The 16,287-nt window shown below is 45.3% G+C and overlaps 1 protein-coding gene across 1 annotated transcript in view; it reads left to right on the forward strand.

Annotated features, from left to right (window-relative positions):
• The window catches only part of cfap74 (cilia and flagella associated protein 74), a 75,136-nt gene that overhangs the window by 25,869 nt on the left and 32,980 nt on the right, over positions 1-16,287 (forward strand). The window contains exon 22 of the mRNA XM_056246934.1: positions 11,949-12,036. Coding sequence (XP_056102909.1) covers positions 11,949-12,036 — 88 coding nt within the window. The remainder of the gene's footprint in view (positions 1-11,948; positions 12,037-16,287) is intronic.

Here is a 16,287-nt window from a genome sequence, read left to right on the forward strand (position 1 = left end):
TCCACCTACTCCAGACCATGAGCCCACTACAGAGTACACTCCGGCCCATGTGCCCACTCCACCTACTCCAGACCATGTGCCCACTCCAGAGTCCACTCCAGCCCATGAGCCCACTCCACCTACTCCAGACCATGTGCCCACTCCAGAGTCCACTCCAGCCCATGAGCCCACTCCACCTACTCCAGACCATGTGCCCACTCCAGAGTCCACTCCGGCCCATGTGCCCACTCCAGAGTCCACTCCAGACCATGAGCCCACTCCACCTACTCCAGACCATGAGCCCACTCCACCTACTCCAGACCATGAGCCCACTCCAGAGTCCACTCCAGCCCATGAGCCCACTCCACCTACTTCAGACCATGTGCCCACTCCAGCTCATGAGCCCACTCCACCTACTCCAGACTATGAGCCCACTCCAGAGTCTACTCCGGCCCATGAGCCCACTCCACCTACTCCAGACCATGTGCCCACTCCAGAGTCCACTCCAGCCCATGAGCCCACTCCACCTACTCCAGACCATGTGCCCACTCCAGAGTCCACTCCAGCCCATGAGCCCACTCCACCTACTCCAGACCATGAGCCCACTCCAGAGTCCACTCCGGCCCATGTGCCCACTCCAGAGTCCACTCCGGCCCATGTGCCCACTCCAGAATCCACTCCAGCCCATGAGCCCACTCCACCTACTCCAGACCATGAGCCCACTACAGAGTCCACTCCGGCCCATGTGCCCACTCCAGAGTCCACTCCAGCCCGTGAGCCCACTCCACCTACTCCAGACCATGTGCCCACTCCAGAGTCCACTCCGGCCCATGTGCCCACTCCAGAGTCCACTCCGGCCCATGTGCCCACTCCAGAATCCACTCCAGCCCATGAGGCCACTCCACCTACTCCAGACCATGAGCCCACTACAGAGTCCACTCCGGCCCATGTGCCCACTCCAGAGTCCACTCCAGCCCGTGAACCCACTCCACCTACTCCAGACCATGTGCCCACTCCAGAGTCCACTCCGGCCCATGTGCCCACTCCAGAGTCCACTCCAGACCATGAGCCCACTCCACCTACTCCAGACCATGAGCCCACTCCACCTACTCCAGACCATGAGCCCACTCCAGAGTCCACTCCAGCCCATGAGCCCACTCCACCTACTTCAGACCATGTGCCCACTCCAGCTCATGAGCCCACTCCACCTACTCCAGACCATGAGCCCACTCCAGAGTCTGCTCCGGCCCATGAGCCCACTCCACCTACTCCAGACCATGTGCCCACTCCAGAGTCCACTCCAGCCCATGAGCCCACTCCACCTACTCCAGACCATGTGCCCACTCCAGAGTCCTCTCCAGCCCATGAGCCCACTCCACCTACTCCAGACCATGAGCCCACTCCAGAGTCCACTCCGGCCCATGTGCCCACTCCAGAGTCCACTCCGGCCCATGTGCCCACTCCAGAATCCACTCCAGCCCATGAGCCCACTCCACCTACTCCAGACCATGAGCCCACTACAGAGTCCACTCCGGCCCATGTGCCCACTCCAGAGTCCACTCCAGCCCATGAGCCCACTCCACCTACTCCAGACCATGTGCCCACTCCAGAGTCCACTCCAGACCATGAGCCCACTAAGCCAAACCCTAGCCCACTCCCAACCCATGAGCCCACTCCAGAGTCCACTCCGGCCCATGTGCCCACTCCACCTACTCCAGACCATGTGCCCACTCCAGAGTCCACTCCAGACCATGAGCCCACTCCACCTACTCCAGACCATGTGCCCACTCCAGAGTCCATTCCAGCCCATGTGCCCACTCCAGAGTCCACTCCAGACCATGAGCCCACTAAGCCAAACCCTAGCCCACTCCCAACCCATGAGCCCACTCCAGAGTCCAATCCAGCCCATGTGCCCACTCCAGAGTCCACTCCAGACCATGAGCCCACTCCAGAGTCCACTTCAGCCCATGTGCCCACTCCAGAGTCCACTCCAGACCATGAGCCCACTCCAGAGTCCACTTCAGCCCATGAGCCCACTCCAGAGTCCACTTCAGCCCATGAGCCCACTCCAGAGTCCACTCCAGCCCATGAAACCACTCCACCCACTCCAGCCCATGAGCCCACTCCAGAGTCCACTCCAGCCCATGAGCCCACTCCAGAGTCCACTTCAGCCCATGAGCCCACTCCACCCACTCCAGCCCATGAGCCCATGAGCCCACTCCAGAGTCCACTTCAGCCCATGAGCCCACTCCACCCACTCCAGCCCATGAGCCCACTCCAGAGTCCACTCCAGCCCATGAGCCCACTCCAGACCCCACTCCAGCCCATGAGCCCACTCCAGACCCCACTCCAGTCCATTGGCCCGCTCTGCTCCAGAGTCCGTTCCGGTTCACAACCCCCTAGCTCCTCCCATTTTTTTTTTTTTGCTATACGTCCCCGGCCATAGTGGCCGAGCCAAGCTCCCAGGTCAAAGCCACGGAGGCCTGTCCTCCCGGGCTCCCTGTACTGCCGGTACCGTCTTGGAGGCTACCTAGCCTGCCCTCTTCACCTTGGTCACCTGCCTATCACCTGCCACGAGTCCAGGACTTTTTTTTCCTACATATTTTTTTCAAAATCAATGCATTTACCTCAAAATGTGTAATTCTAATTCTTAATGGTTCTTAAATAAGCTTTTCCCCCCCTTCTTTTTCTCAAAATGTAATTTCTTGGCTCCTCCTTTTGTTTTTGGGTTGAAATAAGAGCTAAATGTGTTCTTGGCAGGTTTTTCTGAGATTCACTCCCATTTTTTATAGCATAGTCATAGATTATTTTTACCAAATCTCTGAAAATGTGTTTGTGCTCGCATGCTGCAGAAATGGCTTTGCTGAGCGCTCTACTCATGCCTCTCATCTGTGTTTATCTACACTTCTGTTTGTGGAGAAGTGCACACCAACATTTCTGTGTGGATGCTTAATCCTTGTGATTTTCCACAAATTATGTGTAAAAACAAACAAACAATTCATTGACAGATGTCATTCGTCCGTTTCCGTCTTTTGAGATGCGAATGGTTAATCCTCTTTACTGTCATAGTAATCCTTCACACACAAACATAGGTTTGATATAAGAGCTTTATGACATTTCAGCCAGTTTTAACAGGCTAGCAACAGAATAATCAAATAAAACACATCAGAACCTGTCAGAATAGAAGAAATTAACCCTTTAAATCTGTTCGCAAATCACACTGGACCGTACTTCCCGATAAACAAGGAATCTTAGCCATTAAGAGCGGTCTCTTTGTGTGAGATTATAAATGTTCCAAACTTTTTTACATGCATTTCTCAAAAATGCATCTAACACGAATGTGCTTCTTAAAGAGTAAAATTAAGCCGATCTTCAACACGCTTTGTATTGTTACGATGTCGGTAGTATATGTAAATGAACAATATTTACTCTTTCTCCGTGTTCCCTTTCGAGGGAACTCGAACTGCGTCGTAAGATCGACACTTTGGGGAGGCTCCCTAAGCGTGCGCCTCTGAAGTAAGAATGAAACTAATCCAATCCTGATTTGGTGTTGCGTCGTGACGTAACATGTGACGGCATAACCGGATGCATAAAAGTGACGCTGACACATACACATATCAGCTTTCGCTCTTCAGCAAGCGCTCTCTGTGAAACTGTCTGTCTTATTTGGTGTCTTGTCTGTGCAAAGCTCTATATTATGGCGAGTGAACAATACACTAAGTGTGTGCACCCCTGCCCAAGATTATATATATATATGTGTCACGGGTGGGGACACGCATCAGCTGTGTGTGTGTGTATTGTTTAGGGGCGCAGCACTCTCAGTCAGCTCTCGAGAGGGCTGCCTGTGAACACTATGAAGCACTTCCTATTAGAGTGCTGCGCTCCCGCTTGGTTATATTATTTCCTGATGATGGCCAGGCTCCCGATCCCCGCGATTCGGGTCCCGCGTCCGTTGAGGCGGCGCGACGGCTTAGATCGTGGAGATCGCAGGAGGATCTCGTGGATGAGAACGAGACTGCTGGGGCACCTTTACGTTCATCATCCGCAGATTCTATGACACTCGTTCACGACGCAGAAGCCCGCAAAGCAGCTTCTTCTGCCCGTGACGAGTGCCCAGTGCTCGAGCTATCTGTTTATAAGGAAGTAAATGTGCTCAGCATCGGGAACGAGCAACATGAGTCACACTCGCCGGCTTATGTTTCTGCTTATGTAGAGCTTGTGGAGGTTGTGATGCGTGCTGTGGCCAGCCAGACTAAATTAATAAATATATATATATATATATATATATATATATATATATATATATATATATATATATATATATATATATAAATAAAATATATCAGCTGGCCACAAAATAAGCAGGATGATCCTCGTCAAAATGAACTAGACGAGAGATTCCTGCAGCACCGTTCACAACCACAGAGCCGGGGCTTACTGTTTTTCCCAGATATGAAAGCTTCAGCATAAAGTTCTGCCAGGAAGACTTAATTATTACGTCACTTATTACCTTCACATCTATCCAATCACGTCCTTATACTCGCTGTATAAAAGATTGGTACTTACACACGTTTGAGTTCGCAGATGCTGTCGCGACAACTACCTCCATCCTCCCCACCACCACCAGGATGGTCCCGTCCATAACTCCCAGGGGGGTCTGCTGCGCCCCTGCCTTCATCTTCAGGCAGGAAATGCAGATCCGCTACCCTCGGATCATGAACTACGGACGGGGCCTACGCCAAAGAACTTTATAAATAATTGCTTGCTGGGCTGTCAATAAATGTATGCTTTGTTATACCATTATATCTCCCGAGTCTTTCTGGTAGAACTTTATAAAATATATATATTTATGTGTAGATCCTGGGAAAAACCCACTCTTTACGTATCTCACCACATTCATTATATGTTTATTCGAATGTGGTGGGTGCGAGAGAGTCGGGTTATGGCAAGATGCCGCAGATGGAGGAACCTTTAGCGAGCTATCTTTCTCCTGATCCGGCATCTTCGCTTTAAGCCCCGGCGCTGCCCAACAAACCGTGCAGGGACACCTCTGCACTGGTTGGCTGGGCTTATATGGTGCAGGAAATCGATGTTGCTCTTCCGCCGTTAAAAACGTTTCGAGACACATCGGTTTCCAGCGAATGCGGCCAGGCAGCATTCGCGATCGCCAATCGAGAATCGTTTTCGGTCCAGCCCTGCCGGAAACCCGCTTCAGGGGGTCGAGAACGAATCCCGATTAATACCCGAAGCCAGGCTCGAGAGCCTGGTTCCTTTGGTAAAATATTTAGAAAAGAAAAGGTCAGGCTGGTGCATGCCTGCACTCTATGACGATTTTGCAGGCGTACCAGGCCGATCTTCTTAAAGATCTAAGTGAGGCAAATATTTCCTGTTTTTCGCTCCGCTATCTCCTTCTGGCCTGTTTTCCAACGCTGTCACTACAGTCGTTGACAGGTTTCAGGAAGCAAAAAAAAAAAAAAAAAAAGAGAGCGTTGCCTCTAGAGCCCCTCCTGCGGGAGTTTGGCAACAGAGGAAGCACTCTCAACCGAAGTCCTCCAGCCAGAAGGGTGACCTGAGGGCCGTCCTTCAGGCGAAGAAGGCTTTGGGAAAGAGGTCCTAATGGTGGTGTAGGACCTCTGAGGGCTGCCCCCCCCCCCCCCCCCGCTGTGGAACAATCGAGGTTGTTCTAGCAGCAGGTGCCCTCGGGGAAGATGTTGTCCCGCCATCTTTGACGCTTCGGGCCACATCGATTTCCAGCGATCGCACACCGTGGCGTTCGCCCCAAAAGCTTGCAACAGGGCACCGACTATGGTCACGAAATCTGTATCGACTTTTTTCCTGCCGGTCCTCCGCTTCAGGAAGTCGAGAATAGTGCTTGAAAAATACCCGAGGCCAGTCTCGAGGGGCTGGTTCCCTTAGTAAATTTTGTAGAAGATTGGCAATGCCTTCTGAATATATCTATATGGGTCCTGTATATTATAAAATATGGGTACAGATTGCAGTTCGGTCACCGACCTCCCCAGTTTGCTGGGGTGGTACCGACTGCAGTGGTTCCAGAACAGGCTCGGGTTATGGAACAAGAGGTACAGACTCTACTGGAATTAAGGGGCCATAGAATGTGTTCCCCTACCAGACAGGGAGTCCGGGGTTTTACAGCCGGTACTTTATAGTTCCAAAGAAGGATGGCGGACTGAGGCCAATTTTAGATCTAGGGCTTTTGAATCGTTCTTTGAGGAGATTCAGGTTCAAAATGCTTACTATTCCCATTATCGTGAACCAAATCAGATCCAAGGACTGGTTTGTCACGATGGATCTAAAAGACGCTTATTTCATGTCTCCATCCTTCCATGTCACAGGAGGTTCCTGAGGTTGCTTTCGGGGGCGAAGCATACCAAAATCGGGTTCTTCCGTTCGGCCTAGCACTCTCTCCCCGCACGTTCACAAAGTGTATGGATGCGGCTCTGGCTCCACTGAGGCTTCAGGGCATACGTATACTGAATTACATCGACGAGTGGCTCATATTGGCCCAGTCTCGAGAAATGGCAGTTCGGCATCGAGATGTCGTCCTTGGCCACATTCAGAACCGGGGGTTGAGGCTCAACACTAAGAAAAATGTGTTGGACCCAGCTCAGAAGACTACTCTTGTGGGCGTGGTATAGAATTCGGTTACGATGCGGGCACGTATGTCTCCCGCTCGTATCGAATCCATCCTGGCCATGGTGTCCGGGATAAAGCTAGGCCAGGCCATCACTGTAAGCAATTTCAAAGACTACTGGGCCTCATAACAGCGGCATCCATCATAATTCTTTTGGGCCTGTTTCACATGAGGCCCCTTCAGTGGTGGCTCAAAGCCAAGGGTTTTTTCCCCAAGGGGAATCCGTTCCGTATAATAAAGGTTAAGCGCAGATGCCTTCGTTCCCTATTAATATGAAAGAAACCTTGGTTCTTGTCCCAAGGGCCAGTGTTAGGGGCGTCATGTCGCCAGGAAACTGTATCGACAGACGCTTCCCTCGCTGGCTGGGGCGCGGTCTCGGACGGCCGCTTTGCCAGGGGTCTGTGGCAGGACCATCATCATTCTTGGCATATAAATTGCCTAGAGATGTTGGCTGTGTTCAGGGCTCTGAGGAGCTTCCTCACAGACATCAAAGGTTACGATGTCTCAGTGGTAGCTTATCTTAACCGACAAAGGACACTCAGATCGCGCCCTCTATCCAGATTGGCGCATCAGATCATTTTATGGTCCCAAGGGAAAATATTATCTATAAGAGCAATATATGTCCCGGGGGTTCTGAATCAGGGAGCAGACATCCTGTCGAGGCAGGGGCTGAGGCCCGGGGAATGGAGACTCCATCCAGAGGTGGTGGAGTTCATATGGCAGAGGTTTGGACCAGTGGAAGTGGATCTGTTTGCGTCTCAAGGGACGTCCGTCCCACTGTCCACTTTGGTTCTCCCTCACTCATCCAGCCCCACTTTTGCTAGGTTCGACGCAGTGTCTCGTTCCCTTCTCAGGGAACAAGGGTTATAGTCATAACCCGAGACGTTTTCTTGAACGAGAAATTCATGTTAATTTTCAGCAAAATTACGCCGGATGACACAAAACACATCAGCACTCTTTTGACAGATCCAGGGCTTTCAAGTACAGATTGAACTTGCACATTTTTTATCCCAGCCTACGGACAGTCGGATCGGCAGAGGGTTATTAACAAAACAGTTATTCTAAGAGTATGTCTATCACTTAAAATCGTATCATGCTTTGTCTACTCTTTAAACTGCATTATGGTAAAAATACTGCGCAACAGCTTTCTTACCTGTATGGGATGGTGTTTTGTTTTAGGCGGAGCTGATGGAAAGCCAGTTTCTTTCTACTTTTTCCCCTCCTTTTGGCCTAAAACACTGTGTTCATGGTCATTCAGTTTGAAATGTTGACTTCAAACACAGTTTTTTTTTTTTTTTTTTTTTTTTTTTTTAGTTATTTAGATAGGGACAGATACAAATCACATAGATGAACTTTGACAGTAATCTGATGCATGTATCATAATGTGATACATGCATCACATTAGTCAAGTGATTCGATCGGGACTCGACTCACTTGACTCGGGACTCGACTCACTTGACTCGGGACTCGACTCACTTGACTCGGGACTCGACTCACTCGACTCACTTGACTCGGGACTCGACTCACTTGACTCACTTGACTCACTTGACTCGGGATTCGATTCTTTCGAGTCGGCTGGCACGTGCTCAAACTCCAGTTCGGCCGGCGAAACCTCCGCTGTATCTGGATTAGCAAGTTCAACAAAACCAGTGCGGAATACGGGCTCGAGGGGTCCGATACGATGGGTGGGTTCGGCAGGAACGGTAAACTTGAAAGCCCCTCTGACGGTCATCAAGGAAGGATCGAACAGTTTGTGGAGATGAGGCTTTAGCGGCGTGCGGAACGAGTGAGAGAAATCAGCCGCAAACGAACCTCCCCGACGCAGGGACAAGAGCAGTTCCTCAGGATCTTCTCCTGCGGGGAGTTCAAAAGCCTCTCTGAATAGGGCGATAAATACCTCATAAGAAGGGAACGACATCCGACCTGGTTCCCAGAATGTACCAACCCACTCCAGAGCCTTTCCAGTGAGCAGTGAGCAGATGAATGAAACGCGGTCGTCATCCGAGGTGTACAACTGGGGCTGAAGATTCATGTATACGCTGCACTGCTGAAGGAATCCCTCACACGCCACAGGTGAGCCATCAAACTTGTCAGGAAATGCCAGACTGAGATAGTCAGATGCGGTACTCACACTGGGTTGCGGTGGAACAGGTGCAGCGGCAGTTCGGGCTTGATCAGCCGTTGTGCTTGAGCTCTGCGTAGACCAGGTTTGCACGGAGCTTGCTAGTTCCTCGCGGAGAGAAGTTAGTCTCGCCAACTGAGAACGATGAGAGGTTAGCATGGAAGCTCGGGTCTTGACCACGGTGGATAGATGCTGAAAGTCTGCTGGATCCATGTTTGGCGAAGTATTCTGTAACGTACTGACAGAGGCGGTCGGATCCAAATGCAGAACTTTATTAAGAGGGAACATCAGAATCGAAGTCAAACAGGCAAAAGTCGGGGCAGGCAGCACAGGTTCATAAACAGAGTCCAGATAACAGGCTAAGGTCAGGAATCCAGGGAAATACAAAGAACTAGAAACAGAGAATAATGCTCGGAATGGTACGCTTACGCTATACAATACTTCGCCCTGAACACAGGGAAAACACGGGCGAATTTAATTATTTGCGCGAGTAGATTACATACATAGTCAATGCAAAGACGCCAATAGACGCATCATTCGCGCCGGGCGTTGCTATTGACGCGAATTGGGCGACGCGTTTGCCGCAAATGTCTTCCGCGCAAGTTGAAAAATTTGAACTCGAGCGAATGTTCAAGCGTCTAACTAAACGCGATAGACGCGTATTTGACGCTCTATTCGCGTTCGGTGTGAACACACCATAAAAGTTTGCTTAGAGGTATTTCTTACTCAAGCAATGCGGTATTTGACTCTGGACAGGCCTATCCAATAGGAGCAGACTTTGAGTGGTCTTGGATGGCAACAGTGCATTATGGGTTTTGAAGTTTTTTCTACCTTTTTGGCAAAAGGGTTTTCTTCAGTATAGCACTGATTTTTTCTCACCTTTCCACCACCAAGTTTTATTGAAAGACTGAAAGTCTGTTAATGAAGCGCTGAATGTGAATCATTCAGCGTATAGTTTTTTGTGCAATGGTATAAATACTTGTAATTTACTTTGTGGGAAAGGTTTATTAGGTTTTATAGTTTGCTATTTTTCTTTCTTTTTTTAATATATAAAAATGATCAACCAAATGTTCTAAATAAATGTGCCTATTATGCCTATAAATGTGCCTATGACAGCGCTTCACTGAGAGATTGTCCTGTGGCTGATGTTGGCAGTGACAAGAACACTGAGTAATGAGGTTCACAGTGTTGCAGAGTGCAAAGTGGAAGCTGCTCTTTAGTGACATTTACCAGTGAAACGTGGTCTATTCTTTACTATGCACAGGGGATAATGGTGAAATCAGTGCTGAACAACAGTTTGATAGAGTCCTTGGGTGTCAGAGAGTAAGATGAAGGCTTGTTAATGAGGAAGATGTCACCAAGGTGTACAATATATGGCCTGTTTTCATGTGTGGCAGCAAGTCATTGACATGTGTCCCCCAGTTTTGTTTCTGTTTGTTTGTTTTTTATCCGCCATTAGAGCATTTCCCCATTAAACACTCCCAGTGAATTTAACTTACAAAATTGTCTGCAACAATCATACCATGAATTTGTTTAAGTCTTATTTATTTGTCTATTTACTTATTCATTTATCTATTCATATTTTTTTAAGTAAAAAGTAAATTGAATATTAAAAATTGAATATTTATATAAATATATAATATTACGTCAAAATGTGTTTTGAAAAAAACTTTAAACTAAAATTGTGATTGTCTTTTCTTCCCTATTTTGACATGTTATTGTTTTAAATTCATGTTCCTGGTAATGTTGAATCAGAATATCTTCCTCTTGCAGCATCTCTTCTCTGATGATGTGGGCGGGGCTATAACCTGTCACTCACATGAGATCAGCCAATAGCAAACCACAACCATCCAATCAATTCCTCACAGACACAATCAAGCCCCGCCCACATTTGCTCTTGTTCCAGAAGCGTTTCACTCGGATATACGGCACAATACAGAAGAAAAGAATAGTGCAACTTCTGTTTCATGCCGACTTTAATGTAATTACATTACCAATCAAGTACCTTTGTACTTTTAAAATTGAAAACTAGGACTTTTACTGGAGTTATATATTATTTTGGCATCTGTGCTTTTACTCAAGTACTGGATTTGAGTACTTCGTCTACCACTGTGTGTAGAAGTGTGTTTTAGTTTGGCTTAAGTCAGCTAAAAATAGCTTTTTAGAGCAGAGGATGTGTCAGGGTGTGTTCACAAGCAGGATCCAATCAGATTCCCGTTAGTGTGTTTGTTCCGTCGACAGATGGGCCGTGTGGCGTCCCACAAAGCTGTTCCACAATACTGTGCCAAAACTATTGAAGAGCACCGCTCCCACTGATTCCATTAACTCGGATGGAGCCTTTGCTGGAATGAGATTAAACTATCTGAATTGCATAGATCAGAACATTTACACTGAAATTGAAAAGATGGAGATTGTAAGAAATGGCAGTATTCTGCCCTCAAATATGAATCCATCTGATTTTATTATAACCACGTCACATTAATCTCATATATAAATGAATAAATGTCATTGTGCAATTAAGAGTACAGTATTTATTTACTTTAAAGCGTCAGTTTTATCAGGTGTTGGTTTTCAAGTTCATTGAAAGCATGTTAAATCACCATGGTAAAACCAGCATCATCTTACTATTGCGACTGCAATGCTTGTCATAAGGCACTGCCACAGATTATTTTCCTTTTTCCTAATATGATCACTCAGATCATCAGGATCAAGTCAGTTAGAAATACCAAGGGAACACTCTTATTATTAAGGGTTATTTTTATTACTGTTTTAATTACATTTTAAATCAATGTTAATGTTAAAGCGCTTTTTTCACAACATTTTTTTTTTTTAGTATTAAGCAGTTTTATTAAAAGGTTTCTTCCGATGAGGTTTTTTTCTTCATAAGGATGTTTGTATCACTCTGAAACATCAAAATAAATGTTAATGTAAAATCAAAAATATAGTAATAACACAAAAATAAAAAATAAATTGTATTCAGGTCACTGTGTGCGTGAAATGCATTTTAATGTAAATACACTTTAAATAAATGAATAGATGAGAAAAAAATGTTTTGCTCGTCCATAATGCATCAGTGTATGTGCACTTAGAGAATTATTCTGTGTAATAAATATCCTATATTTGAAGTCTTGAAAAGATCATGACATTATACATTTAATATTGATTAAAGAGTTTGTTTTCTCCATGTCTTTATAGACCGAGCTTGCATGCGGATGCCAAACGCTTCTTCAATAAGGACACAGGAGTTCTGGAGGTTCCTCTGACTGTACAGGTCCCAGATCAGGTAGAACGTCTCTTTCTCAAAGCAAGGTTTCAGATCCACCCTTTTCTTTGTCCTGTGGCTCATCTTCACTCAATATTCTTTATGCTTGTATTCCCATTAAATGCACATGTAATAACTCTCACTCTTCAAAAGGCTATTTTTCTTGTGCAAAAGTTGTGTATATATATAAATATTGAGAGAGAGAGAGAGACTATTAACCAGTTGCTTATTATCAAGCATATTAATATGATATTGGCTGTTTATTAGTACTTATAAAGCACATATTAATGTCTTATTCTGCATGACCATATTCTACAACCCTTAAACCTAAACTTAACAACTACCTTAGGAACTATTAATATGCATTAATTAGGAATTTATTGAGGTAAAAGTCGTAGTTAATAGTTAGTTAATAATGAGATTTAGGCCCTAGTGTGATCAGATTGTTGGATTTATGATAAAAAGTTGCTTTTCCACATGCATAAATCACTGCCATGATGCAAAGGTGGTTTTGCTCGTGTTGATAAAAAATAAATGTTTCAGTTATTGAAACCTCCTATCCTCTGGATTTAGCTGGTCATTTAAAAAAAAAAAATTGTTTGAATGGTCTTTCTTTTACGAACCCGTCAGTAAAGGATGTTAATAGGAAACAGAAGTGAAAGGGGAGATAGTGTTTTAAAGGGTAATCAAGTGAAATAATTCCACCAGTTATGGGATATTGTTGATTATCTAGGGCTAGGCTATATGAAGAGCACAGTGTCTGTTGTGTTTTGTACATTGTGAGAGCAGAATAAAACCAAAAAGGCATGAACTCACAAGTCTGTCAATGTGACAAATATGATCATTTACAGCATAAGCGTGATCCTGTCACCAATAGCACGTGTAAATGAGGCCTGTGATAGCTTTAGATTTGGCTCGGTTCCTCCTTAAACGCATGTCTTTAGGATTTATTTCACCCATTTTATCAGCCACTAGGTGGAAATCTTTTCTGTTTGAAATACAGGCTCGACTGTGAACACAAGCTTACATCACGTTTGCTGTTTGCTTTGTATGTAATGACATAAACATAGAATAACAGAGCTGTGTGATGATGACAGACTGGTTAAACACTCATTATCATAATCCTCAGATCTGGACACTGGTTATCTCCGCATGCTTTAGCAGAAAGCAGGATCTCACCTCTTCCTCTCTTCCTCTTCCTCAGCCAGACTCTTCATTCACGCCAGGACCCTCACTGATCTCAAACCAGTGCCCGGAGCTGGCACACATACACAGCCTCACTTCACTATCATGCTTCGAATAACTTTAGTCATATCTGTAACAAATCATAATCACTGCATGCAAATCAACATGTAGAATTTTTTTGAAGAAAATGGCGATCACTCCGCTCTATTATTCATTTACACTTGAATCAGTCCAGTTTTATTAAACACATAATTCAGGCTCTAAAATCTAAGAAAATAATTTTAGAAGAAAATAATATTAAAGTTATTGAGTTATTTCAGAAATGTTTCCTCCTCCAACAAAATCATATGCTCAAGCATCCCAGCTAACAAAAATATATTCTAAGAACATTTTGCTAAAGGTCATTTTAGGTTATGAAAACGTTATTTCTGAATATTCTCTAAATAGCTTTTTCAATGTTTTAAAAACGTTTGTTCTCGGTTACGTGAATCAAACATTTTGCAAACATTATTGGAGCGTACATTTGAATGTGTCTTTGAACATCCTGAAACAAATAGTAACATTTAAAAAAACATTAGACGGGCTGGAGCCCTTGCTATAAAAGCTATAATCATTTTCTTACTTTACATTTCTTGTGCTTGTTATATCATTTTTGGTTAGAGTGGAAATCCATTGACTAAATAATGTTAAATGACTGCTTCATTTCCACTTTATAAAGCAAAGCAGTTGAGAACATTTCTAAATCACAGAATGGAAAATAACTCACAAAACGTCAGAAATGGCTCTTTCTGTGTCAGTACAACAACAACAGTGCACAACACCCAAATTCAGAAGTTTACTTAGAGAATAACATTTAAAGGATTAAGAGAGAGAGAGAGAGGCTGAGAGAGAGGGAAGAGAGAGAGGGGAGAGAGAGAGGGAGGGAGAGAGATAGTCAGAGAGAGAGATAGTCAGAGATAGAGAGAGAGATAGTCAGAGAGAGAGAGAGGGAGAGAGAGAGAGAGAGAGAGAGAGAGAGAGAGGGAGTGAGAGTCAGGGAGAGAGAGAGAGAGAGAGAGAGAGAGAGAGAGAGAGAGAGAGAGAGAGAGAGAGAGAGTCAGAGAGAGAGAGAGAGAGAGAGAGAGAGAGAGAGAGAGAGAGAGAGAGAGAGAGAGAGAGAGAGAGAGAGAGTCAGGGAGAGAGAGAGAGATAGTCAGAGAGAGAGAGAGAGAGAGAGAGAGAGAGAGAGAGAGAGAGAGAGAGAGAGAGAGTCAGGGAGAGAGAGAGAGAGAGAGAGAGAGAGAGAGGAGAGAGAGAGAGAGAGAGAGAGGAGAGAGTCAGAGAGAGAGAGAGAGAGAGAGAGAGTCAGGGAGAGAGAGAGAGAGAGAGAGAGAGAGAGATAGTCAGAGAGAGAGAGAGAGAGAGAGAGAGAGAGAGAGAGAGAGAGGTTCAAAAATCTTTAATTTTTACATTTCAAAAATCATACATTCATATACTCATTCTAAAATAAAAATAGAACATATAAACCCACAGATGTTTAAAAAATATAATAATAATTAAAAATTCAGAACCATCACACCATCATACATAGTACATAAAACATCATTAATGCACCATATTTCAATAAAACTCCTGACATCATTTACAATATCATAATATGCGTACTCCACTTTAAGCCTCCCTTCCACTAATTTCCTAAACATAATTTCAGGATCCGTGGATGCAAGTTGTAAGCCTTTGTTCTTCCTAGTCTTCCACACTGCCAATTTTGCTGTCCCAATCAGATAACTCAATAAACACACTTTCTTCCTCATCAAAAAGCCATACTTTAACCCTCCAATGAACACTTTATCCGAAAAATCCTCATCAAATTCCCTGAACCATTCTTAAGAAGATTAAAAAGACTCTGTAGTCTTTCACATCTTAAAAACAAATGTTCCAAATCTTCCTCTTCACCACAAAATCTACATTCCCCACCCACTGCTGGATTCAAGTGTGCCACATGTCTGTCTGTAGCTATTGCCCTGTGAATAATCCTCCATTGTAGATCAGCGGTTCGCTTCTCCACTGGAGGTTTATACAGTGCTCTCCATCTGTCCCTCACGAGGAACTCTGGTGTCAACAGTTCTGGCCACCCAGAGGCTTTCACTCTCCTGAGTGACTCCTGATGTAGGACCTTCACCGTGATGTGATAAATGGCCTTCTTTGATGTAGACTCGAATAGTTCTATTTGAGGAAACTCAAAAGACAAAATTGAACCAGCGTCCACACCTTCCAGATCTTCCTTACTTGCGGGAGCTATTTTTATCTTCGGAAATCCCTTCTCATCAGGTTCCTTCCTTGCGATGATCTCTCTGTAGCTGCTTGGTATTACATAAAAAATTTCCTCCATCAGTTTTGCTGTAAGTCTTAGTGACCGTAATCCTGTCACCTCCCTGAGGGTCTCTGCTGATCTCCATCCATTACTGTCCAAGAGGTGCCCCAGTTTTACAACGTTGTTCCTTAGTAAGCATGTCCGTATACTCACAGAAGATAACATCCTTGTCTGGATCATTGGATTAAAAAGCAAGGGTTCTTCAGTGACCCAGTGACCTTGAGGATCAATGTCCCGTTCTACTTTAAAAACAGCTCTCCAGACCTTCAACATTGACTTGTAAAATGGTGTAAGCTCAGACAAGCTCACCTCCTCCAGTTTTATTAGGAATAGATGTTTATCCAGTCCCAGTCCTCCTGCTCTTTGTAGCAAAGCACAAGCAGTTTGGGCCCAAGTCAAGTCCTTATGATAGAGGAGTCTCTGTGCAGCTTGTATCCTGAATGCACTGATACGACTCCTCACATCCACCAACCCCTGGCCACCTTCCTGGACAGGTAAGTACAGTGCTGCTGCCCGGATCCAGTGCTGCCCACTCCAGAAGAAGTCCACCAGTGCTCTTTGTACACGGCAGATCAGTTCATCAGGTGGCTCCATGACAATAAACCTGTGCCACAGTGTGGAGGCGGTTAGGTTATTAATAACCAAAACTCGCCCTCTATACGATAACTGTGGTAATAGCCATTTCCATTTAGACAATCGGGCAATCACTTTCTCCAGCATTCCCTCCCAATTCT

The sequence above is a fragment of the Rhinichthys klamathensis genome, unplaced genomic scaffold (genome assembly GCF_029890125.1).
Source record: "Rhinichthys klamathensis goyatoka isolate OS25496 unplaced genomic scaffold, OSU_Roscu_1.1 h1tg000040l_1, whole genome shotgun sequence".
NCBI lineage: Eukaryota > Metazoa > Chordata > Actinopteri > Cypriniformes > Leuciscidae > Rhinichthys > Rhinichthys klamathensis.